The sequence below is a fragment of the Bos mutus genome, chromosome 9 (assembly GCF_027580195.1).
Source record: "Bos mutus isolate GX-2022 chromosome 9, NWIPB_WYAK_1.1, whole genome shotgun sequence".
In the NCBI taxonomy this organism is placed as follows: Eukaryota; Metazoa; Chordata; class Mammalia; order Artiodactyla; family Bovidae; genus Bos; species Bos mutus.
In genome coordinates this window covers 69,162,350-69,187,483 of record NC_091625.1, presented here as the reverse complement: position 1 = coordinate 69,187,483, position 25,134 = coordinate 69,162,350, and the positions used below count along the sequence as shown (strand labels likewise).

General features: G+C 40.5%; 1 protein-coding gene across 9 annotated transcripts in view; it reads left to right on the top strand.

The window, feature by feature from the left end:
- Positions 1-25,134, top strand: part of EPB41L2 (erythrocyte membrane protein band 4.1 like 2) — a 210,926-nt gene that overhangs the window by 126,196 nt on the left and 59,596 nt on the right. For all 9 annotated transcript variants that reach the window (XM_070376666.1, XM_070376673.1, XM_070376672.1 and 6 more), the window contains exons 5-7: positions 14,428-14,470; positions 22,100-22,175; positions 24,038-24,256. In XM_070376666.1, coding sequence (XP_070232767.1) covers positions 14,428-14,470; positions 22,100-22,175; positions 24,038-24,256 — 338 coding nt within the window. The remainder of the gene's footprint in view (positions 1-14,427; positions 14,471-22,099; positions 22,176-24,037; positions 24,257-25,134) is intronic.

The window sequence follows — 25,134 nt, the reverse complement described above, 5'->3', positions numbered from 1 at the left end:
AGCCTGTTCATATGTGTCTGCAGCTCAAAGTGGTGTTTATCCACCATGGTGCGTTCTGGACCCTGTCCATGGTGACTTGAATTGGACATAGACGTCCAGGGTGTAAGAATCGAACTGCAGGTCGGAAGGGAGTGGAGTTTGCCAGAGCCCACTGTCTTCTGAGTAGAGGTGACTTGGTATATCTGGAGAAGGAAATGGCAACCCACTCCAGTATTCTTGCCTGGGAAATCCCATTGACAAAGGAGCCTGGCGGGCTACCATCCATGGGGTTGCAAAGAATTGCACATGACTGAGGGACTAAACGACAACAGCAAGGTCTTAGTTGTAGCAGTTGCTGCTGCTGCTGCTAAGTCACTTCAGTCGTGTCCGACTCTGTGTGACCCCATAGACGGCAGCCCACCAGGCTCCCCCGTCCCTGGGATTCTCCAGGCAAGAACACTGGAGTGGATTGCCATTTCCTTCTCCAATGCATGAAAGTGAAAAGTGAAAGGGAAGTTGCTCAGTCGTGTCCGACTCTTCACAACACCGTGGACTGCAGCCCACCAGGCTCCTCCGTCCATGGGATTTTCCAGGCAAGAGTACTGGAGTGGGGTGCCATTGCATTCTGTGAGTTGTAGCAGTTAGGGATCCTTAATTGCTGCATTTGAACTCCTCATTTGCTGGACGAGTGGTCTAGTTCTCTGACCAGGGGTCCAACCCAGGTCCTCTGCATCGGGAGCCTTAGCCACTAGACCACCAGGGAAGTCCCCTGAAGTGGTAGGTTTGATCAGCCAAGATTCTGTGAAGATCTGCCTGATCCTAGAGTGTACTGAGATGGTTTCTGCTCCAGGACTTTCTTGAGACGCTGCTAAGCAGGACCTTCAGAGTGCTGTAATGCTTGATGCTAATTCCAGGGACCTTCAGGGCTTCTGCCATTCCCTAAGCATATTAAAGAAAGAAATATTCACCAGTTCTGGCAATTAACCAGACTTAACCTCTAGCCTTCTGTCTTTGTCAGTTTGAGCTTCTCTAACAAAGTGCTGTTAGTTCTAAAAGGTTCCAAAAGGTCTTGTAGGTCTTCATAGAACTGTTCAACCTCAGCTTCTTCAGCGTTACTGGTTGAGGCATAGACTTGGATTACTGTGATATTGAATGGTTTGCCTTGGAAACGAACAGAGATCATTCTGTCATTTTTGAGATTGCATCCAAGTACTGCATTTCGGACTCTTTTGTTGACCATGATAGCTACTCCATTTCTTCTGAGGGATTCCTGCCGCAGTAGTAGATATAATGGTCATCTGAATTAAATTCACCCATTCCAGTCCATTTGAGTTCGCTGATTCCTAGAATGTCAACGTTCCCTCTTGCCATCTCCTGTTTGACCACTTCCAATTTGCCTTGATTCATGGACCTGACATTCCAGGTTCCTATGCAATATTGCTCTTTACAGCATCGGACCTTGCTTCTATCAGCAGTCACATCCACAACTGGGCATTGTTTTTGCTTTGGCTCCATCCCTTCTTTCTTTCTGGAGTTATTTCTCCACTGATCTCCAGTAGCATATTGGGCACCTACTGACATTCCAATCCCAAAGAAAGGCAATGCCAAAGAATGCTCAAACTACTACACAGTTGCACTCATCTCACATACTAGTAAAGTAATGCTCCAAATTCTCCAAGCCAGGCTTCAGCAATATGTGAACCATGAACTTCCAGATGTTCAAGCTCGTTTTAGAAAAGGCAGAGGAACCAGAGATCAAATTGCCAACATCCACTGGATCATGGAAAAAGCAAGAGAGTTCCAGAAAAACATCTATTTCTGCTTTATTGACTATGCCAAAGCCTTTGACTGTGTGGATCACAAGAAACTGTGGAAAATCCTGAAAGAGATGGGAATACCAGACCACCTGACCTGCCTCTTGAGAAATTTGTATGCAGGTCAGGAAGCAACAGTTAGAACTGGACATGGAAAAACAGACTGGTTCCAGATAGGAAAAGGAGTACGTCAAGGCTGTATATTGTCACCCTGCTTATTTAACTTATGTGCAGAGTACATCATGAGAAACGCTGGACTGGAAGAAGCACAAGCTCCAATCAAGATTGCCTGGAGAAATCCCAATAACCTCAGATATGCAGATGACACCACCCTTATGGCAGAAAGTGAAGAGGAACTAAAAAGCCTCTTGATGAAACTGAGAGTGGAGAGTGAAAAAGTTGGCTTAAAACTCAACATTCAGAAAACGAAGATCATGGCATCTGGTCCCATCACTTCATGGGAAATAGATGGGGAACCAGTGGAAACAGTGTCAGACTTTATTTTTGGGGGCTCCAAAATCACTGCAGATGGTGATTGCAGCCATGAAATTAAAAGACGCTTACTCCTTGGAAGGAAAGTTATGACCAACCTAGATAGCATATTCAAAAGCAGAGACATTACTTTGCCAGCAAAGGTCCGTCTAGTCAAGACTATGGTTTTTCCAGTAGTCATGTATGAATGTGAGAGTTGGACTGTGATGAAAGCTGGGTGCCGAAGAATTGGTGCTTTTGAAGTGTGGTGTTGGAGAAGACTCTTTGAGAGTCCCTTGGACTACAAGGAGATCCAGCCAGTCCATTCTAAAGGAGATCAGCCCTGGGATTTCTTTGGAAGGAATGATGCTGAAGCTGAAACTCCAGTACTTTGGCCACCTCATGCAAAGAGTTGACTCATTGGAAAAGACTCCGATGCTGGGAGGGATTCGGGGCAGGAGGAGAAGGGGACGACAGAGGATGAGATGGCTGGATGGCATCACTGACTCGATGGACGTGAGTCTGAGTGAACTCCGGGAATTGGTGATGGACAGGGAGGCCTGGAGTGCTGCGATTCATGGGGTCGCAAAGAGTCGGACACGACTGAGCGACTGAACAAATTAACTAACAAAGTGCTGTAGACTGAGTGACTTATAAACAATAGACTTGTGTTTCTCATTGTTTGGGAGCCTGGGAAGCCAAGCAAGGTGCCCACTGATTCAGTATGTGTGTGGTAAGGGACCTTTCCTGGCTCATGGACCTCCTGTGGTATCATTACATGGTGGAACGAGCAGAAAGGCTCTCCAAAGCCTCTTTTATAATGTCGCTAATTGCACTCATGTGGGCTCCACCTTCATGACCTAATCACCCCAAAAGCTTCAACTCCAAATACTGTCATATTGGGGATTAGGTTTCAGCATATGAATTTTGGGGAAGGACACAAGCCTTCAGTGTCTGTCACTCTCCTCATTGTTAAGAAAGTTCTTTTTCTACTTTACTTTCTGAGTATTTTAACTCTGGTGGAGAAGATACTGATGTAGGGTGAAGAGTGAAGGCTGGGTCCAGGGTTATGCCCTAAAGGGAAGCCCTTTGGAATCTGTTAGATGGTGGCTATGGGCAGACTCACTGTGATGGTTTTGAGGATGCCCAGAATGCTTGGTCACAGTGTGACCTTTGCAGTTACCTCCCAACATCTAATATTCATCTCACAGTCAGTTGGTAGGTGAATATAGACTGTAAGTTTTATTTATCCGCAGGCCTTCATTATTTGTATTTATACATCCTGGTAATGAAATGCAGGGTACAAACAGTGGTGATTATATATAAATTGAATTTTCTCAACTTGCTGCATTTTAAATCCTTGATACCTAATTTGTGGTTTAATTCCACATTGAAACTGAAGACAATTAAATTGCATGCCTACCCACTGAATAGTGTGTAAGCGTTCTTATTAGAACTCTGTTTAGAATATTTTTCTTAGAAGTAATAACATATTAGACATTCAACTAAATAAACTAGGCGCTCTTTCAGACTTTAAATTATAAGGTAGTCTTGATAATGTTTCCAACCATGTGCCCTTCTGTTGGCCCTCAAAGCTGTTAGAGAGAAAGTGATGGAAATTTGGCTAGGAGCACTTAATCTTTCTTAAGAAGGAAAACCATCAGTATGTTGTAAAATATGTAGAATAACTTCTTTAGAAACATGATGTGCTGTACTAAGACATACAGTATTTCTGCAAAACTAGAGTTGCATGATAAAGAGTGGTATTTAGATAGTAGGAGTCTCTATTTTTTATTTTGCTGACTCTTAATATATGTGCCTGATCCATGTCTTTCTCCTGAATCTCAGACTCATATACTTCACTCTCTACTGGACACTACACTCATTTGTCTAAAAGCCAACTAGTCTTCTGAACTTCATCTATTCCCTGAAGAGTGGAATAGATTGCTTCCACTTTTTATACCTCTTTTCATTGCTTGTCAGTCAATAAGTTCTGTCTTCTACCTGCTGACATCCTGGTTCTTTTTGTCCAGTGTTCTTGCTTTGGTTTATGCCCCTGTCGTCCCTTGCTTTGAATGTTTTATTAGCCTCCAAACTGGTTTAACTGCCCAGTCCCAGACCTCTGTGATCATTCTTCTCCCTACCGCTAGATGGAACTTTCGGGAAATAGCCCATCTTGGCACTCCTTACGTAAAACCACTTAATGGATGCAATCTAACCCTCTTAATGTGGTTTACAAAGCTCTTGGTCAAGTGACTGTGGTCTGCTTCTCTGTCTTCATTTCTCAGTAACTTCTCACAAAAATTCCTATTCAATTCACACCATATTTCTCTCATAAGGGAAGCTTTGCCAGTCCATAGTATATCTGCTTGAACATACTATCCCTTGTATTTGGAATATCCTTCTCATTATTTTTCTTTTTTTGAATCTGAATGTCTCTTATTCCTTAAGATCCAGCTTAGGTACCCTACTCTATGAGATTTTTCCTTGGCTGTTTTCCACCCTCATTTTTCCTGGCCCCAACTCAAGGAGAGTTGATAGTTCTGTCATCTAGACATTTCAGTTCAGTTCAGTCACTCAGTCATGTCCGACTCTTTGCGATCTCATGGACTGTAGCATGTCAGGCTTCTCTGTCCATCACCAACTCATCCTCTTTTGTCCCCTTCTCCTCCTGCCTTCAATCTTTCCCAGCAATAGGGTCTTTTCCAGTGAGTCAGTTCTTCACATCAGGTGGCCAAAGTATTGGAGTTTCAGTTTCAGCATCAGTCCTTTCAATGATTATTCAGGACTGATTTCCTTTAGGATGGACTGGTTGGATCTCCTTGCAGTCCAAGGGACTCTCAAGAGTCTTCTCCAACACCACAGTTCAAAAACATCAATTCTTAGGCGCTCAGCTTTCTTTATTGTCCAAATCTCGCATCCATACATGACCACTGGGAAAATCATAGCTTTGACTAGTTGGACCTTTGTTTGCTAAAGTAATGTCTCTGTTTTTGAATAAGCTGTCTAGGTTTGTCATAGCTTTCCTTCCAAGGAGCAAGCATCCTTTAATTTCATGGCTGCAGTCACCATTTGCAGTGATTTTGGAGCCCAAAATAATAAAGTCTGTTACTGTTTCCATCATTTCCCCATCTATTTGCCATGAAGTGATGGGACAGGATGCCATGATCTTAGTATTCTGAATGTTGAGTTTTAAGCCTACTTTTTCACTCTCCTCTTTCACTGTAATCAAGAGGCTCTTCAGTTCTTCACTTTCTGTCATAAGGGTGGTGTCATCTGCGTATCTGAGGTTATTGACATTTCTCCTGGCAATCTTGATTCCAGGTAGACATCTAGACATTTAGCACAAATGTCCATCTAGACATTTAGCACACACCTTATTTATCAGTCTTTCTCCCCATTGTTCTAGAAACTGTGTAGCTTCTGTATGTCTCAGTTCAGTTCAGTCTCTCAGTCGTGTCCGACTCTTTGCGACCCCATGAATCGCAGCACGCCAGGCCTCCTTGTCCATCACCAACTCCTGGAGTTCACCCAGACTCACGTCCATCGAGTCAGTGATGCCATCCAGCCATCTCATCCTCTGTTGTCCCCTTCTCCTCCTGCCCCCAATCCCTCCCAGCATCAGAGTCTTTTCCAATGAATCAACTCTTCGCATGAGGTGGCCAAAGTACTGGAGTTTCAGCTTCAGCATCATTCCTTCCAAAGAAATCCCAGGGCTGATCTCCTTCAGAATGGACTGGTTGGATCTCCTTGCAGTCCAAGGGACTCTCAAGAGTCTTCTCCAACACCACAGTTCAAAAGCATCAATTCCTTGGCGCTCAGCTTTCTTCACAGTCCAACTCTCACATCCATACATGACCACAGGAAAAACCATAGCTTTGACTAGACGGACCTTTGTTGGCAAAGTAATGTCTCTGCTTTTGAATATGCTATCTAAGTTGGTCATACCTGTGTGCCATCTCACACCCATTAAGATGGCCGCTATTAAAAAAAAAACAAAATAGAAAATAACAAGTGTTGGCAAGGAAGGATGGTGAAAAAATTAGAAAACCTGTACACTGGTGATGGACAAGTAATATGGTGCAGCTATTAGGGAAACAGTGTAAAGTTTAGTCAAAAAATTATAAATAGGATTGCCAAGTGATCTAGTAATCTCACTTTTGGGTATATATCCCAAAGAATCAAAAGTAGGATCTTGAAGAGGTATTTGTACACCCACGTTCATTTCATCACTACTCACAATAGCCAAGAGGTAGAAGCAGCCCAAATGTTCCTTGATGGATGAATTAGATAAACAAAATGTGGCATATTCAGAATATAGTGAATGGAATGTTTTTGAGCATTAAAGAAGGAAGTCTTGTTAATCCTGTAACATGGATGAACCTAGAGGATATTACACTGAATGAAATGTTTAGTTACAAAAGACAATTACTGTATTAGTCCCTTGTATGAGGTATTCCCTAGTCAGGCCCATGGAAAAACAGAGTAAAATGGTGGTTACCTGGATTAGAGGGAGGAGATAATGGAAAATTGTTGTTCAGTGGGGATAGAGTTTGTTTTGCAAAATGAAAAAGTTCTAGAATCTGTTGCACAGCAATGTGATATAGTTAGTTCTGCTTATCTGTACAGTAAATGTTGGTTAAGAGGATGAATTTTATGATTTTTTTTTACCACATTAAAAAAAATTACTACCCGTGTGCAAACTAGTATGCATCTGCAACTCTGGCAGTGAATAATTAAGACATAAATTCTGCCTTCACGAATGTCCCCACTTAGTTTCAGTTGAGAAGATTGAGTAATTTGGGTTTTTTTTTTTACTCTGTTAATAAATTTTGACTACTGTTCTATAGGAGGAGTTCAGGTTACTAACAGGGAAGGCTTCCTAGGAGAGGATTATGCTTAGGCAGAGACCTGAAGTTTGAGTGGGCTTTGGCTGGGCCAAGGGACTTAGGAACCACACACATAGGGCCCTGAGTAGGAACAGCTGACCGCTTGCAAAATGAAAAGAAATCTCTTGTGGCTAGTGAGGGGAGACCGAGTGTTGATAGGGGTCAGGTTACGCAGGGCCATCTAGGCTGTATATTTATTTATCAAGGCTTGGGAGATCTCCTTTATGCTCAGAAAAATGATGGCATTGATAAGCTGATGCAGTGATATGAGACAACCAGTCTTGCCTTTAAATGATCTGAGAGAGTGTGAGCAGGACTGTTCACCCAAAGCACAAAAGGAGCCTCAGTTGAGGTTATGGTAGTTGAAAGTAGACAAGCAAATGATTTAAAAGAGATATGGATTGCTTGCTGTTGACAGTCCAGCTGGGATCGTAAAATTGTGATGGCAGCAGAATATACTGTGCTTCTCTAATTGCTCTCTGGGCGTAATAGTGGAGAAATGGGGTGTTATGTTCACAGTGGTTATGGTAAAAGGGCAAAAGGTTGAGAAAGCTGGAGATCCTGATGCATAGGTAATCAAGCTGATTGATTCATAAGATCAATCATAAGGAAGGAACATAAGCTGAAAGCCCATGAAGCTGAAATGGGCTGATAGGCTGGGAGAAAATGACCAAGGGATAAAAGTTCTAAGTTGAAGGGCAGGTATGGTGAGAATAAATCGGGAGAAGACTTAGGAGAAGAAATGATTGCATCTGAGAATGGAATGATGACTTCTAATGAGGTGGAGAACTCTGTGTGGTGACAAGCCTGAGTGTTCAGCCATGAAAAGGTTTGGCTGAAATCAAAGAGAAGCTAAGGTCATTAAGGCAGGATTAAGGTAAGGTTAAGTTTGGAGGGGTTCTCCATAGGGTTCTCATGGACAAGAAAAGCTGTTAAACCAAGAACTCATAATCTCGTGTTTTTAAGTGTATAGTTTCTCTTCCAAAATGTGGGATGAAAATGCTCACAAAATTAGGCACACACTTTATTATCTAGACCTTAACTATAGAACAGTGGGAGAATAAACAGTGGGGTGTCCTTTCTGAACTACTTTGCAGAAAATGAATGCACACATGTAATTGGCATTGCCAATATTTAATTATTTCATATATAATCTGATTTTCCTATGTAACTTTTGTGTTGTATAATTTTCTTATTCCTTATTGCTTACATAGCTCAAATCTAGTTCTTAAGACACCTGGGCAAGAGAATCTTTATTTTTCCCAAGATAAATTTGTATCATGTCCTTTTTTTCCCCCACAGAAGCTTATTACTGTTGCACTAACTCACCTCATGCAGTTTCAACAATGAGATGCTACAGGATATAGGAATTTAAACTACTTTTTTTTATGCTGAATAGTATCTGTGTTTATAGATATTTCAGTCACTTATCATTGTAACATATTATAATAAGAAGGTGAGGTAAAGCTGTGGTTATTTGTATGAACACTTTCCAAGGAGAGGAAAGTCTAATCTTTGTTTTAGTGTAGTGCTGTGTGTCTTATGGTTGGAAGCCTTTCACTTCACTCTTGAGTATGAAAATCTATCATTATTAATGTTAGAACCTTTTAATGTCTGCAGAGAACTCATATACACTTTATTGTGGAAAATTTGTTAAAAATATGTGAAATCAAGCAATGTGTTATTCTTTTATACACAGAATCCAAGTCTATATAGTTCTTGTATTCAGGTCTAAATGGAACCATCATTAAGAGTTTTGGATTGTCTTTAAAGGGAAAATACTGCCTTGAGTTTTTGATGTTAATAGAATCTGGCATCTGGCCCAGGGATTTTATTGTCATTTTGCTTCTAGCTATATTGAAAGGGGAGCTTGTTTGAAGTGTAGCTGATACCCACAGCTACATTTATGAAAATTGATTAATGCATTTCTCTGATAGTCAGACCATTTCCTCCCCCTACCAAAATGAGACCTAAAAACTCTAGTATTAAACTATTTGTCATTTTTAAACTGTTCTTTAATAAAATTCTATATTCAATCCAGATACACCTTATAATACCACAGATAGGAGTTGGAATCACGTTCTCCCAGATGCATAGTGAGTATTTCACTGTAGCTTAGAAGGCCTGTGACGTTTCTGCTAACACCTTCATGATGGCAGTGTACTATTAGACTTAATTTAGACAGAGGTATGTACAGTAAAGTAGATCTGCTTCAGTGCTGTATATTCTTAAAGGAAAATGCAGATTTCAGACAAAATTACTCTTTACCATCTGGTGATATGGTGTGTGTTAGGTTAACTTTAATCTCTCTCACTGGCAGAATTGACAAGCACCAGTTTTTAAGGCATGACCAGCCATTTTGAAACACTTCTAACTCTGGGATCTAGGTGTTTCTGTTAGAAAATAAATGAGAATCACTTTATTTAACACTTTGCTGAGACTCAGTGTTGAAAATGTTATAGGGAAATGACAAACGACTTGGTATTAATAAAAACTGTTCTACAGCCTCAGATTTGTAGTGGATAAGAAAGTAGTAGGGAAAGATTGAAGGCAAAAGGAGAAAGGGGTGTCAGAGGATGAGATGGTTGGATAGCATCACCGACTCAGTGGTCACGAATTTGAGCAAACTCCGGGAGGAAGTGAAGGACAGGGAAGCCTGGTGTGCTGCAGTCCATGAGGCTGGAGAGTCAGACACAACTTGGCGACAACAACAACGATTACGGAGCTTCTCCTAATTAAGTGGCAGAAGGACTTAAGTGTGAAAGAAAAAATATGTGTATAGCTATTTGCTTCTTAGTTAAAAATTTTTTTCTATAACCTCCAAGGCCCGTTTTTGTTTTAACATTTTTATGTGTGGTAGATTCCTTTGATAGTCTGGTGAATGCTATGTACTACTTCTTTTTTCTTTTTGTATTCAAGAAGTAGTTTTATTCAGTGGGCTAATTGCCAATTTCAAAATATTTGGTATTCATTACTCATAATTCAGCGTGTTTCACAATTTAAGTTTTAAACACTGAATGAAAGATTAACATTGACAAATAATTGGGATTTCTTTCCAATCCACTGCCTCTTTGAACCATAAGACATGATTTAAGCTATTAATAATTTTATGTAAAATTGTATATGGGCTGCTTCTCAGAGCAGTGTTTGAAATATATGATTATAAAAAAGTACACAGGTCTATGAAGGAAACCAGTAAATAACATTCTAACATATTACTTTAAAAATTGAGATGAAGTCATCATCAATATTTAACCCCTACTGTGATTTCAAAATATTGATTAGCATAAGTGATATTTTAAGATCTGCAGCTATTCTAATGTGCTGTGGAAAAAGTTTTGATTCCTGTGAGTGACAAAGCTAAGAACGCTGCTGATATTAGCCAGAACTTTTCCCTTCTACATTCATAACTGATTGTAATGTCAGATTTCAGCTAAAGGTTAATGAAGATAGAGATGTAACACTTTTTCCCCAGATTCATAGACTTTTGATTTCATTAAGGTAATTTTAATAGTACAGACATTCTAGGACCACAGTTTAATTTTAATTTACTCTTGTTGGAAGCCTGTGATAGGATTCTCTAAGGAGGGAGGGGTCTGATTTTTTATCTCATCTGGCCCATGACTGCAGAGACTATATTTTTTTAATCCAGAGTCTGATTTATTAACTTTTTGTGGGTAGAAATAGTCACATAAATATTAACTTCTTTAATATATATAATACATCACCTTTGGAAATAAAAAATTACATGAAAAGGGATATACACAGAAAGGTGATAGGCCAGTTTAATTTTATCATTGCTGGGAAACATCTACGTTAAAAGCATTGGATAAAGTCTTTGCATGTGTCCTTACTCTTCAGGAAACATTTGAATGAATGGTTGAAAAGAAGAACCCCAAGAGGTAGATGATGTGATCTTCATCTTAAAGTTTAGAAACTTGAGGCTTAAAGAAGAAGATTAATAAGCCCAAGATCACAGAGTTGGTGGGAGGCCAGAATTTTGCTCTAGAAATTTCTGATTCGAAAATCTATGTGGCAGCCAAATCTTTAAAAAATGTGAATGGTACACCATAGTCTGTCATGGTGTGTGCATGTGTGTGCGTTCGTGTCTTTTTCCTGGCTTTTCCCATCTTTTTGCATCTGGTTCTTGATCTACCCAGCATATCTCAAGTATCAAAACCAAGAATTTATCATTTCTTTGTTAAAGAGTTTTGTGTCTGCTATTTACTTGTAATTGATAATGCAGAAAATAAGTCCTGTTAAGGCATTTTTGGGTTTTTCACTTTGTTTTTGCTTTGGTTTTTTATGAACTCATGACTCTAGGCAATAAAATTATATCCCAGTCATCATGGTTGAAGGACTCATTGGAGCTAATTATTCAAATAAAAATAAACCTAAGAAAAATAATCTGTAGTCTTTTAAGATGACCACAGCATGAGGAAGGAGGAGGCCAACAAAGGCCAGGTACTCACCTACAGGTATTAGCTCATTATTGACTGGGGGATTTTTGCAGAAACTTAACACCGGTGGCCAGCGATTTGTTGTGTAAGTAAATATTGAACTGTTTCCAGTGAGTAACATTCGGGTAACAGAAGACTTGTTAATATGTCTCTGGTCAATAGTGTGTTAATTTAGTACTTAAACTGGTTGCCTGGAGCTGCCAAGTCCTATGACGGATACAGGAAATGGGGGGTCTCTCCAGGCCTTGCAGAGACCCCCTTACTCCTTGTGAGAGTGGAGTTCACAGTGTGGAAGTGGTCAAGGTTAATTGATGGTGAGCAAGGGGCAAACCAGGTTGGTGGATGCAGGGAGTCTGCTCTGCTGCCCCTATTTGATCACATGAGGAACACTCTGCCCACTTAGTCTCTGAATGGGCTCTGAAATAAAGAGAAGCCACTTTGACCTTAATATTGTGCCTGACAGTGTGGTGAAAAGTGGCCCAAGAGTGAGTCGGTCTGACCGTGGCTGGCTGGTGCGCTGAAACTTGTCAGCCACACCCCTGGGTCTGTGGAGCTGGTATTGACCGTCTCCATGCTGTACAGAAACTGTCAGGTTACTCCTCCATGGCTTTGGTGCTTCAGGTGGGAATGGACGGTGCCAGATGGCTGGGGCACAGGGTTACTCCTGGGGGTCCCAGAAGATGGTATTGCCCGCCCCGCCGCCCCCCCCCATTTTCCTCTGAGAACAGAGGTGTTTTTGTTTTTGTCTGTTCCATGGGAGGCATCTCTACCAACTGTCACACAGTGAAGCTGGGGATTTGGAAGGATCTGTTTAGGCCTGGGAGACCAGTAGTTTTCCCTCCCCCTTCTCTTCTTTCTCTGTGCTCATGTTCTGAGGGATTTTTCCTTTTCAGCTTGGCACCAGTTGTCTCTGATTCAGTTTTCCTTGATCTGGTAGTTACTTCCTTGGATGAAATGCCACAACACTTTGCAGCCTCCTTCTCTCTTCTCCCTAGCCGCTCCTCAGGCTGGGCTGGAGATTGAATGATGTGTTTTCTCATTCTTGTGCCTCATGAGAGCCCACCATTTGTGAGCCAGCTGTTGAGTGGACAGCAGCTGCAGGGCCAGGAAGCTGAATGCCAGGCTGTCTTCTCGGGGGAGAATGAGAGCTGCTCCCTAACACGGCGCTGGAGGTACCACGAGGGGGTCCCGCAGGCCCTTCACTTGAGCGGGCCACACAGCTGGGCCACCAGTCCTGTGAAACTTAGCCCAAGCTCTGGTAGCTCTTTGTTGAGAGGGTTGAATATAACCAGTGTTTGAACAGAGCCATACACACCTTGGATCCTTGCTGCCCTGAGTGTAAGCCCTGAATGGCATAGTAAGACCCATGCTTTTGCTTTCAAAGCATCCTGTTATTACTACGACTTAATGCTGTGTAAGATGATGTTCTGTTGTACCCATTCAGTGTATTGTTAAGATCGTAGGTTTTAATTTTCTCTATAATGATAAATGTTTTAACTGTTTGCTTTATATATGCGAATAAAGTTCTATTAATATTTAAAACACTAACGTTATAATGCATTATTTGAGATGCTTTTAGAATGCATGAAACATTTTTTTGTAAAGCCAATTATTTGAATCATTTTAATACATCTCATAAAATGTAATTATTCTATTAGTGAGGATAAAGTAAACTTTAATAATGACTTGAGCATAAGATAGGAGACATAAAAAATAAACATATTGCATATATAAACATATGTATGTGTATATATATGTATATATAATTCTTTTTGAATACGCCTTTCACCTCTGGCTTTGAAAGACAAATATTTAATGTCCTTAAATGATTTGAACCTACTAGTTCCAATTCGGTCTTTTTGCCTTTAAGCTATTACAATGTTTTCCTGGAATCTTTTTAAATTTTCTTCAAGTGTGGAAATAAAGGAGAAGTAGAAAGAAGTTCCTTACGATTGTGACTGTTAACTTGGAATGAAGATTTTAAAAGATATTACATGAAGACAGACAGGAAATACCAGTTCCAGTCTGACCGTGCTTCTCCATGGCCTTGTACAGTGGCAGGGAAAAGCAAAACTCTAAGGAGGAGTTGGCACTAGGAGTTGAGATGACTATTTGATTGGGCTGTATGTGCTGTCAATCAGTGGTTTCCAGTTCACATTTTATCCTTCATGAATAAGAGCTCATCATTGTCCTTGACTGAGCTGTCATTTCAGTGTCTGCAGGGGCTGTTTGCTGTTTGTTCTACTGCAAAATAAAGACTATATGTAGATATATTATGTCTCCTCATTTGGGTAGGTTTTGATTTCACATCCTAGAAAATGAAGCCCAAGAGATCCACCTTAAATTGTTTCAATATTTTATTTATAACACATACACATACACATACACTTTCAAAAACAAATCAATACTAAACCTAGTGGAATGCCAATCAGATCAGATCAGATCAGATCAGTCGCTCGGTCGTGTCCGACTCCTTGCGACCCCATGAATCGCAGCACGCCAGGTCTCCCTGTCCATCACCAACTCCCGGAGTTCACTCAGACTCATGTCCATCGAGTTGGTGATGCCATCCAGCCATCTCATCCTCTGTCGTCCCCTTCTCCTCCTGCCCCCAATCCCTCCCAGCATCAGAGTCTTTTCCAATGAGTCAACTCTTCACATGAGGTGGCCAAAGTACTGGAGTTTCAGCAATAGCATAGGACTTTGTTAAAATACGTTTATACCTAAATAAGTATGTGAACTGTCAACTGTTTCACTTTGGACTATGGAGACTGTTTCTTATGGGTTAAGTAACCTTTTTCTCTCCCCTTGCAGAACTGGCTAGATCCTGCAAAAGAAATAAAGAGACAGCTGCGAAGTAAGTATTAGATCATCATACTTTTGAAGTTATTAAGTTAATATTTATGTCTGTTTTTGTCTTTAGTAAAATTCATAGGGGTGTAAGCTAGAATAAGATAGTGATAGAATGATAGACTCTAGTTTGTTTTCATATCATATAGCAAGTTGAAACTCATACTATTTTGTAGAATTATGACTGTTTATTTTGGCGATGGTTTAGGGACTTCTCTACCGGTCAAGAGGTTCTAGACCCCTAATCTTAAATATTTCCTCACGATGTCTACCACTGTGAAGCAACAGCTGATCTTTATCTGTGGGGAAAACAATGGAAAGCCACTCTTCTGTAACTTGCTCTTTTTATAAAATGTACCTAAGGGAGCCCTGTTACCCTTGCTTTGTCTACTTGATTTTGGTAGTGTGTCCAGTTAGTTTCGGAGAAGGAAATGGCAACCCACTCCAGTATTTTGCCTGGAGAATCCCATGGGCAGAGCAGCCTGGTGGGCTGCTGTCCATGGGGTTGCACAGAGTCTCTCGACTGAAGCGACTTAGCATGCATGCATGCATTGGAGAAGGAAATGGCAACCCACTCCAGTGTTCTTGCCTGGAGAATCCCAGGGAGAGGGGAGCCTGGTGGGCTGCCGTCTGTGGGGTCTGGGGTCACACAGAGTTGGACACGACTGAAGTGACTTAGCAGCAGCAGCAGCCAGTTAGTTTAATTGATAAGCTGACCTCTGGCCCTAGAGGCATGTGGATACACTGTTCCTAGATGTCCTGGAGTGAGGGTTTGAGGGGTGAAGCCCATACAGAACCATCCTTCCAGCCCTCTGAGGTGTTTGCCTTCTCTCCTCCTTGGACTGCTTGTTGTGCTCTGACTCTCGGTTCATTCTTGGTCCTGCTTGTCCCTGACTTCCATATTCCCATTTGTTCTGTCGTCTCTGTAAGTGACTGATGTGTCTCTCTCTAACCAGCTTCAGTCCCCTCCTGTGACTGGTTTCGTGATATCTGTGTCAGGAATCATTAGCACCACACAGGAATCTCTGATAGAGGATCTGGCTACTTCATTTACTTCAGGGTCTGTGAAAAACTGAAGCAGAAAAGGCAGGGAGCCACAAACAGCTGGAATGTTTAGACAAGACAACAGCTTTCTTCCTAGCCCTTTGGATGGTAGGCCCCAGAGTCATCCAGGGAGAAGCTGGGTGCTGGCCTGCAGGGCACCCTCAGTACTGCTGGTTTCCTTTCCCTTCTTGTTTGTTATTCCCTATGTATTTCTTCCCAGCATTAAAACACTGAAACACATCTCTGCTTTTCCCTTCTATTTCTTTCCATCTACTTTCTGTCTCAGTTTTGACGCTCCACATTTGTTTTCTTCATTCCTTTCTCTCTGTCTCTCAAATTATTGATCATTTGGGTAGTTTTCCCTGTCATTTCTTTCCTTTTGTACTCTCCTTTTCCACTCTGGGTGTATAATTTATTTTTTCCATTTCCTCTCCTTGTATACTCATCTTTCTTTTCAAGTTTTAAAAATATCTTTGATTAGAGTGACTTTCCTGATTTGCCCAGGACTGAGGGCCTGATGGGTTTCTCAGGCTGTGGGGCTTTTGACTCCTAGGTGTCATCTGGGGTCACCCCGTCTTTTGACTATCACCCTTCGCTTTCCATCCATTCCTCTGCCCTGCACTTATCAGCTTGATGTTTTATCCAATTATGTTTGGTCCATAATAGAAAAGGGAGAGAATAAAGAAAAGTAGTAATTAGACATAGATACATTATGCTTACATTATGTAAGAAACTGTACCAGAAAGCTTTGGAGCTTTTTCTAGTCCTTTCTACAGTTGTTAAAACTTGGCAAAGTTCATTAATTCGCAAAAGATACAGATGCTTGGTTCTTTGACTTCTCTGAAGCCAGACCTGCCAAATGACCCAGACCATGAACAGAACAGAATAACCTCTGAAACACGATTGATGTTCTGTTGAGTTTGTTTCTTATGGTTTGTTCTGGCTTTTGTTGGATTATTTTTATGTGCTACTCATTTCAGAGTCATGGAGCTATCCTAACTTTCAGAGGGCAAGACTTTCTTGCTAATTATGAATCACAGTCTTACATTTTGATTATTTGTTTTTAAGGTTTTTTTCCTTTCTTTTTTCTTTTAAAGAGTTATTTCAGTTCTTGCCCTTGTGGTTTAGCAAGAGGAATAACAGTAACACATAGGATTTGGCTTTTCCAAACTATTGGAGCTGGTTTCCTGAATGAAATTCTGTACCGTCTTGAGCATGAAAGTAGGCTGAGGAAATGAAGTTTTACCTCTTTCTTTCTGCTTGTGTTAAAATGGACAAAAGAACTGTTTATTCTATCTTAGACCAGTCTCTGCTATGATTTTTTATTCAGTTAAGAGACAACTAGCAGAGGTAAACATTAATCTTTTTTGAGTTCAATTCAGTTCAGTCGCTCAGTTGTGTCCGATTATTTGCGACCCCATGGACTGCAGCACACCAGGCCTCCCTGTCTATCACCAACTCCCAGAGTTTATTCAACTCATATCCATTGAGTCGGTGATGCCATCCAACCATCTCATCCTCTGTCATCCCCTTCTCCTCCCACCTTCAATCTTTCCCAGCATCAGGGTCTTTTCCAATGAGTCAGTTCTTCACGTCAGGTGGCCAAAGTATTGGAGTTTCAGCATCAGTCCTTCCAGTGAATATTCAGGACTGATTTCCTTTAGGGTGCACTGGTTGGGTCTCCTTGCAGTCCAAGGAACTCTCAAGAGTCTTCTCCAACACCACAGTTCAAAAGCATCAGTTCTTTGGTGCTCATCTTTCTTTATAGTCCAACTCTCACATCCATACATGACTACTGGAAAAACCATAGCTTTGTTGGCAAAGCAATGTCTCTGCTTTCTAATAGGCTGTCTAGGTTGGTCATAGCTTTTCTTTCAAGGAGCAAGGGTCTTTTAATTTCATGGCTGCAGTCACCATCTGCAGTGATTTTGGAGCCCAAGAAAATAAAGTCTGTCACTGTTTCCCCATCGGTTTGCCATTAAGTGATGGGACCAGATGCCATAATCTTAGTTTTCTGAATGTTGAGTTTTAAGCCAACTTTTTCACTCTTCTCTTTCACTTTCATTAAGAGGCTCTTTAGTTCTTTGCTTTCTGCCATAAGGGTGGTGTCATCTGCATATCTGAGGTTATTGATATTTCTCCTGGCAATCTTGATTCCAGCTTGTACTTCATCCAGTCCCCCATTTCTCATGATGTACTCTGCATATAAGTTAAATAAGCAGGATGACAATATACAGCCTTGACATACTCCTTTCCCTGTTTGGAACCAGTTGTTGTTCCATGTCCAGTTCGAACTGCTGCTTCCTAACCTGCAGACAGATTTCTCAAGAGGCAGGTCAGGTGGTCTGGTATTCCCATCTCTTTCAGAATTTTCCTGAGTTTATTGTGGTCCACATAGTCAAAGGCTTTGGCATAGTCAGTAAAGCAGAAATAGATGTTTTTCTGGAACTCTCTTGCTTTTTTGATGATCCAGCAGATGTTGGGAATTTGATCTCTGGTTCCTTTGCCTTTTCTAAATCCAACTTGAACTTCTAGAAGTTCATGGTTCACATACTGTTGAAGCCTGGCTTGGAGAATTTTGAGCATTACTTCACTAGCGTGTGAGATGAGTGCAATTGTGCGGTAGTTTGAGCATTCTTTGGTATTGCCTTTCTTTGGGTTACATAATGGTAAAGAATCAGCCTGCAATACAGGAGTCCCGAGTTTGATCTCTGAGTTGCGAAGATCCCCGGGAAAAGGAAATGGCAACCCACTCAATTATTCTTGCCTGGAGAATTCCATGGACCAGAGGAGTCTGGGGGCTATAGCCCATGGGGTTCACAAAGAGTTGAACACAACTGAGCAACTAATACTAACTACCAACAACCTATCAGTTCCTGTGTAAAAATTGCCTTAAAATCTGTATTTTCTCAAATGTACACAAATAAGACTATATAGATACGTAAGACTATGTATATGTATCTTAGGCTTGCCTGTATTAATATCTAAACAATCCATAGCTAGACATACAGTTTATATAGCTAAGTAGAAATGATAATATCAATAGTACAGAACTAAACAAAAAATTTAGCATTATTGGTGCATTTTATCAACTTTAAAATTAAAAATAGATCCTGAAATATGTGTTCTATTAGAAACTTATTCCTGTTGTCTGTCCAGGTTAGCATATGCTAGTGTTAATACCTAGAAGACAAGTAAATAAGGATCCATTAAAAAATGATATGATAATCCTGTGATGATTTTGCTTAATTACGGGTTAGGAATGACCTCAAACAAGTACATATATATCACGGCCAACCTGGTGCTGCTGGCCAAAAAATGGCATGTTTCTTAATACTCAAAATAGTTCCCTATCTTTTTTTATGATGTTTTAAATGTGTAGAGGAAAGCAAAATCTGTTCCTTAAATTCAGCAGGACTGACTTTATTAGTAGAGTAATGATGTATTCAGCCCAGACTCAGCAAGGGTGCTATGTGGTGCTGTGTGTTCACAGTGGATATTCAGTAACTATTCGTTGACTTTTTTAAAATTTATTTTTAATTGGAGGATAGTTGCTTTACAGTGTTGTGTTGGTTTCTGCTGTACATCAACATGAATCAGCCATAGGTACACACGTGTCCCCTCCCTTGTGAACCTCCCCCCACCCCATCCCACCGCTCAAGGTTGCCACAAAAGCGCCAGGCTGAGCTCCCTGTGCTGTACGGCAGTTTCCCACTAGCTACCTGTTACACACATGGTAATGTATGCATTTCAGTGCGTTTTTTCAGTTTGTCCCACCCTCTCATTTTCCCTGTGTCCATACGTCTATTCTCTATGTCTGAATCTCTGTTCCCGCCCTGCAAATAGGTTCATTGACTTTTGAGTGGGAGAAAAATCAGTGTGTCTGTGGTGAGAAAAGAACAAAATGACCCCTGGAGCAAGAGAATAGGATTCAAGAAATTTTCCTTTAAGTCCAAAGTTAAAGCAACTGTAAAGCTTGCAAATAGTGTATGAAATAACACACAGACACACACCTTTTTTTGATTTTTATTTGGAAATACCGTGAACTTTGAGTATAATTCTAAATTCAGGCCACTGGAATTATTTTGATCCCTTTTGGCAAATAATACCTGTGTTGTCTCCAGAGTTGTGTGTGTCTGTTTGTTGTTGTTGATTTGTTTTTAAAGCCATCTGAAGCATGATAAATCAAACATTAGTTAAGTGGTAATATAGATAGCAGTGTTTTAACTTTTGTTAGTCATTATCACGTGGTTGCTTACTATATTTACTCTTTAGGCACACTACAGCAAAGTACATGTTCAGTTCAGTTCAGTTCAGTCGCTCAGTCGTGTCCGACTCCTTGCGACCCCATGAATCGCAGCACGCCAGGCCTCCCTGTCCATCACCAACTCCCGGAGTTCACTCAGACTCACGTCCATCGAGTCAGTGATGCCATCCAGCCATCTCATCCTCTGTCATCCCCTTCTCCTCCTGCCCCGAATCCCTCCCAGCATCGGAGTCTTTTCCAATGAGTCAACTCTTCACATGAGATGGCCAAAGTACTGGGGTTTCAGCTTCAGCATCATTCATTCCAAAGAAATCCCAGGGCTGATCTCCTTCAGAATGGACTTGTTGGATCTTCTTGCAGTCCCAGGGACTCTCAAGAGTCTTCTCCAACACCACGGTTCAAAAGCATCAATTCTTTGGCGCTCAGCCTTCTTCACAGTCCAACTCTCACATCCATACATGACCACAGGAAAAACCATAGCCTTGACTAGACGAACCTTTGTTGGCAAAGTAACGTCTCTGCTTTTCAATATGCTATCTAGGTTGGTCATAACTTTCCTTCCAAGGAGTAAGCGTCTTTTAATTTCATGGCTGCAGTCACCATCTGTAGTGATTTTGGAGCCCAAAAAGATTAAGTCTGACACTGTTTCCACTGTTTCCCCATCTATTTCCCATGAAGTGATGGGACCGGATGCCATGATCTTCGTTTTCTGAATGTTGAGCTTTAAGCCAACTTTTTCACTCTCCACTTTCACCTTCATCAAGAGGCTTTTGAGTTCCTCTTCACTTTCTGCCATAAGGGTGGTGTCATCTGTATATCTGAGGTTACTGATATTTCTCCTGGCAATCTTGATTCCAGCTTGTGCTTCTTCCAGCCCAGCGTTTCTCATGATGTACTCTGCATAGAAGTTAAATAAGCAGGGTGACAATATACAGCCTTGACGTACTCCTTTTCCTATTTGGAACCAGTCTGTTGTTCCATGTCCAGTTCTAACTGCTGCTTCCTAACCTGCATACAGATTTCTCAAGAGGCAGATCAGGTGGTCTGGTATTCCCATCTCTTTCAGGATTTTCCACAGTTTCTTGTGATCCACATAGTCAAAGGCTTTGGCATAGTCAATAAAGCAGAAATAGATATTTTTCTAGAACTCTCTTGCTTTTTCCATGATCCAGTGGATGTTGGCAATTTGATCTCTGGTTCCTCTGCCTTTTCTAAAACCAGCTTGAACATCTGGGTGTTCATGGTTCACATATTGCTGAAGCCTGGCTTGGAGAATTTGGAGCATTACTTTACTAGCATGTGAGATGAGTGCAATTGTGTGGTAGTTTGAGCATTCTTTGGCATTGCCTTTCTTTGGGATTGGAATGAAAACTGCCCTTTTCCAGTCCTGTGGCCACTGCTGAGTTTGCAAATTTGCTGGCATATTGAGTGCAGCACTTTCACAGCATCATCTTTCAGGATTTGGAATAGCTCAACTGGAATTCCATCACCTCCACCAGCTTTGTTTGTAGTGATGCTTTCTAAGGCCCATTTGACTTCACATTCCAGGATGTCTGGCTCTAGGTGAGTGATCACACCATCGTGATTATCTGGGTCGTGAAGATCTTTTTTGTACAGTTCTTCTGTGTATTCTTGCCTTCTCTTCTTAATATCTTCTGCTTCTGTTAGGTCCATACCATTTCTTCCTTTATCAAGCCCGTCTTTGCATGAAATGTTCCCTTGGTATCTCTAATTTTCTTGAAGAGATCTCTAGTCTTGCCCATTCTGTTGTTTTCCTCTATTATCTATGCATATTTTTAAGCCTACTTTATAAAACCTGGGAAATACTTTTATTATCTTTAAGTATTATGATGTTTTATCACTCTCTCAAATAGCCCAAATCATTTCTTGAATGGTTACATTGATCATTTGAAACCCCAACAATGTAGAAATCTTAGATTTCTTTTTGTTTTTAAGTGTGGAGATTTGGCATCTAGAGATTCTGTGGTTAAAACAGATCTTAAACTATTATGTGAAGGTTATATTAAAATTTTTGCATTCTAGCTCACCATGTAAAGGTACCTCACATGTGCGGGTACCAGTGAACATTTATAAAAAAATGAACCTTATTATTCTTTAATGATGGGTTATTTATGGAAATTATTTTATTTTTTACTTCATTTTTGCTTTGTCAATGATATTTTCTTTAATTAAAACCAAAATTCTCCAAACTGATTTATGTTGGGACTGATTTATACTATATGAATGCCGATTGACCTTTAAGTTTTATCTGTAAATCATCATTGTCTTGGTCAGAAAAATAATCATAATCTTTAATAATCACAGATCTTCCTTGGCTGTTCAGCTTTAATGTGAAGTTTTATCCTCCTGATCCTTCTCAATTGACTGAAGATATCACCAGGTACTTTATGTTTATATTAAAAATGATTCTTTACTTATAGCTCTCATTTCTGTGCCCTGGGGGAATGGTGGTAATTTCAGCATTAAAACAAAAATATTTATTCTTGAGTAGAGTTTTAGAAGTTTCCTGGGAAGTGAATATTCCAAAATACTTTGAAATGTTTCTAGTTTCAAAAATTTTGTTCACGTTTCTGTAATTCCCCACTTACATTCAAGTAATGGATTTTTTTTTTTAACTGCAGCAATTTTGTTTCCTATGTTATACTGTCAAAAATTACTGGTACTTAATATTTTAAATTTTAACACTAAGATGGTTTTTATTGTGTAACCCATGTGTGCCTGTGTAATGATCTTATATTACAAAGGTGATGCAAAGGTAGAAAAATGAAAAACTTTTTAAAATTTAGTTTTGGAAGTCTGTTGAACTATGATTTTTTTTTACCCCACCCCCACCCCGCCCTTCTCTCTGGACAGCCCAGCTTCCCCCTCTACCCTGTCCTGAATCCCATGCTGACACTGATAGTCAGCTGACTTTCATCCTTAAGAAAATTATGGAGCACTTATCATTCCTGGAAAATTAAGGAGCACAAGTACTTTGTTTACTATGGAATTATGATCATGATAAACAGAGTCCTTGCCTTGCCTGACAGGAGATTAGGGGGTAATACAGGTGTCACTGAATTGGGGATGGCTGATTCCATGTACTGGGCCATGTTTTCCGACTCAACAAGAATCCTGGATCGGAAGCGGCTTGTCTGAATGCATTGGGTAGAGGCAAGAGGAGGGCAGGGCCATGACACTCATGCCAGGCAAAATAATCCACAGGAAGAAGCCAGCAGCCCTGAGGAATGGCAGTCTCTCAACCATCTTCAAGGAGGAGGGAGGATCCTGCCATTTTGTTGGGTGGGGTTGGTGGTAACCTTTGCAAGTAGTTAAATTTAAGAGTAGAAATTGGGTTTTAAAATGTTACCACAAAGAGTTGATAGGGAGATACCCCCCTCCCCAACCCAGATCCTCACAGAGTATAAATAACGTGTTTCTGCATGTTATTTTGTAAAAGCCAGCATTTTTTATAACTGTATAATAATCCACTTGGAACCTTGAATGATACAATATTATGATTATGGCTACTAGTCACTGATTCCCAGATACCATGCCATGTGTTTTATTTACATTATCCAATTTTTTGCCCTTACCTTCAAAGGGAAATTGAAGTTCTTCCCATTTTACAGACCAGAAGTTAGTCTTAGGCATGTAAATTAATAGTCAGCTCTGCCTGACTCTCAAACTCATGCCCCTTCTACTGTAAACTGAGTTAGTTGCCTCTTTGGATGGGGTAAATGGGCAGGTGAGGGCTTCCAAGTATAGACTAATTTGTAATTATTATTAAAGGATCTGAGGAAAAGAAATTTGTATGAAAAGGGTAGAGAGAATAAAGGGTGGCTGACCTTAGCTTTTCTTGCAAATGCTTAAAAACTGCAGCTATTTCTTAAATTTTATTAAGCTCTACAACTTTTGAAGGGCATGCTAATTTTGATTAGTTTTAAATCCAAGGAGACTAAGTGATTAGAATTTCACCTACAGTCACAAAACTCTTTATTGTAATAGTAAAAATACACTGTTGCCAGAATAGCCATTCAGAATTTCCATCTATTACTTTGCCCTCCTGATTCAGTTTCTGTAAATAAGTCACAAAATTAGGAATCCATGGAGGATGGCAGGCTTCTTGTTACAGAAGACTTTTTGCTCTGGATTTGAAGAGTGCCATATTGTACATTTTTTTTTTCAAAGGAATATCAGAATTATGAGTGTTACAGTCTTGACTAATTGTTCTCTCTACTCTTTCTTCCTTGTTCTTCACAGATACTTTTTGTGCCTTCAGCTCCGGCAGGACATTGCCTCAGGTCGCCTGCCCTGCTCTTTTGTGACTCACGCCCTCCTGGGGTCTTATACACTGCAGGCTGAACTTGGGGACTATGACCCAGAAGAGCATGCCAGTCATGACCTCAGCGACTTCCAGTTTGCCCCCACCCAGACAAAAGAGCTGGAAGAGAAGGTGGCAGAGCTGCATAAGACCCACAGGTCTGTAGACTTGCTTATTGGGGAGACAGTGGCCGTGGTGGGTTCAAATTGCTTCCCTTAGCGCTGGCTAGACATCTGAGTATAGCTGACAGGGTTGATCAGTTTGCCCTTGTGAAGCTTCACCTAGGATTGGTCAAGACAGCATGGAGCACTGAGATATCCTTTCATTGTCTTTATGACTATAATACGAGGAACTGTGCTCACGGGTCTAACTGTTTTCATTTATTAGAAAAATTTACATTTCCCTATGACATCTCCTTGCCCTATCCCAGTCTTCTCCCTTCATATACACGTGTGCACATGCACACACACACACACACCCTTGACACAAACATATGTACTTGTTTGGCATTTATTATGCATTTCTTCTGCCTTTTAATTGTTTTTATCACCATATTTGTGAAAGCCAAGGAGATAATGAAGCATCAGGATTTGGATCAGAAATGTGAGTGACAATGGACACAAAAGGAATGAATCTACAGTTGGTTTCTCTGTCCACAGAAGATGACTTTGGTTTAGCTGAGGATTATTAATTACTTAAATACCATGTTGCACTTTGAGAATGTTTACATCTGTGTGAAAACAAATGGCTTTCTTAAGCACAAGTTTTTAAAACTCCCAGTGACCAAGTTCTAACTTGTCCCATATTGCAAAATTGAATTTTTCAAAAAATTTGATTGAAGTGACTTGAAAGGAAATTTAAGAGATTAGAGGCTTTTAAAAAACCACCTTCACTGACTTGTCTTTAAAAAAATAAATGCAATATTTGACTTTAAATATTTTCTTATTAACTTTATTCCAATTTTGTTCAGTAGACATGTATCATATAGTTTGAAACTGAAATATCAGGTGCTGAAATGCCATGGGGAATATGAAGA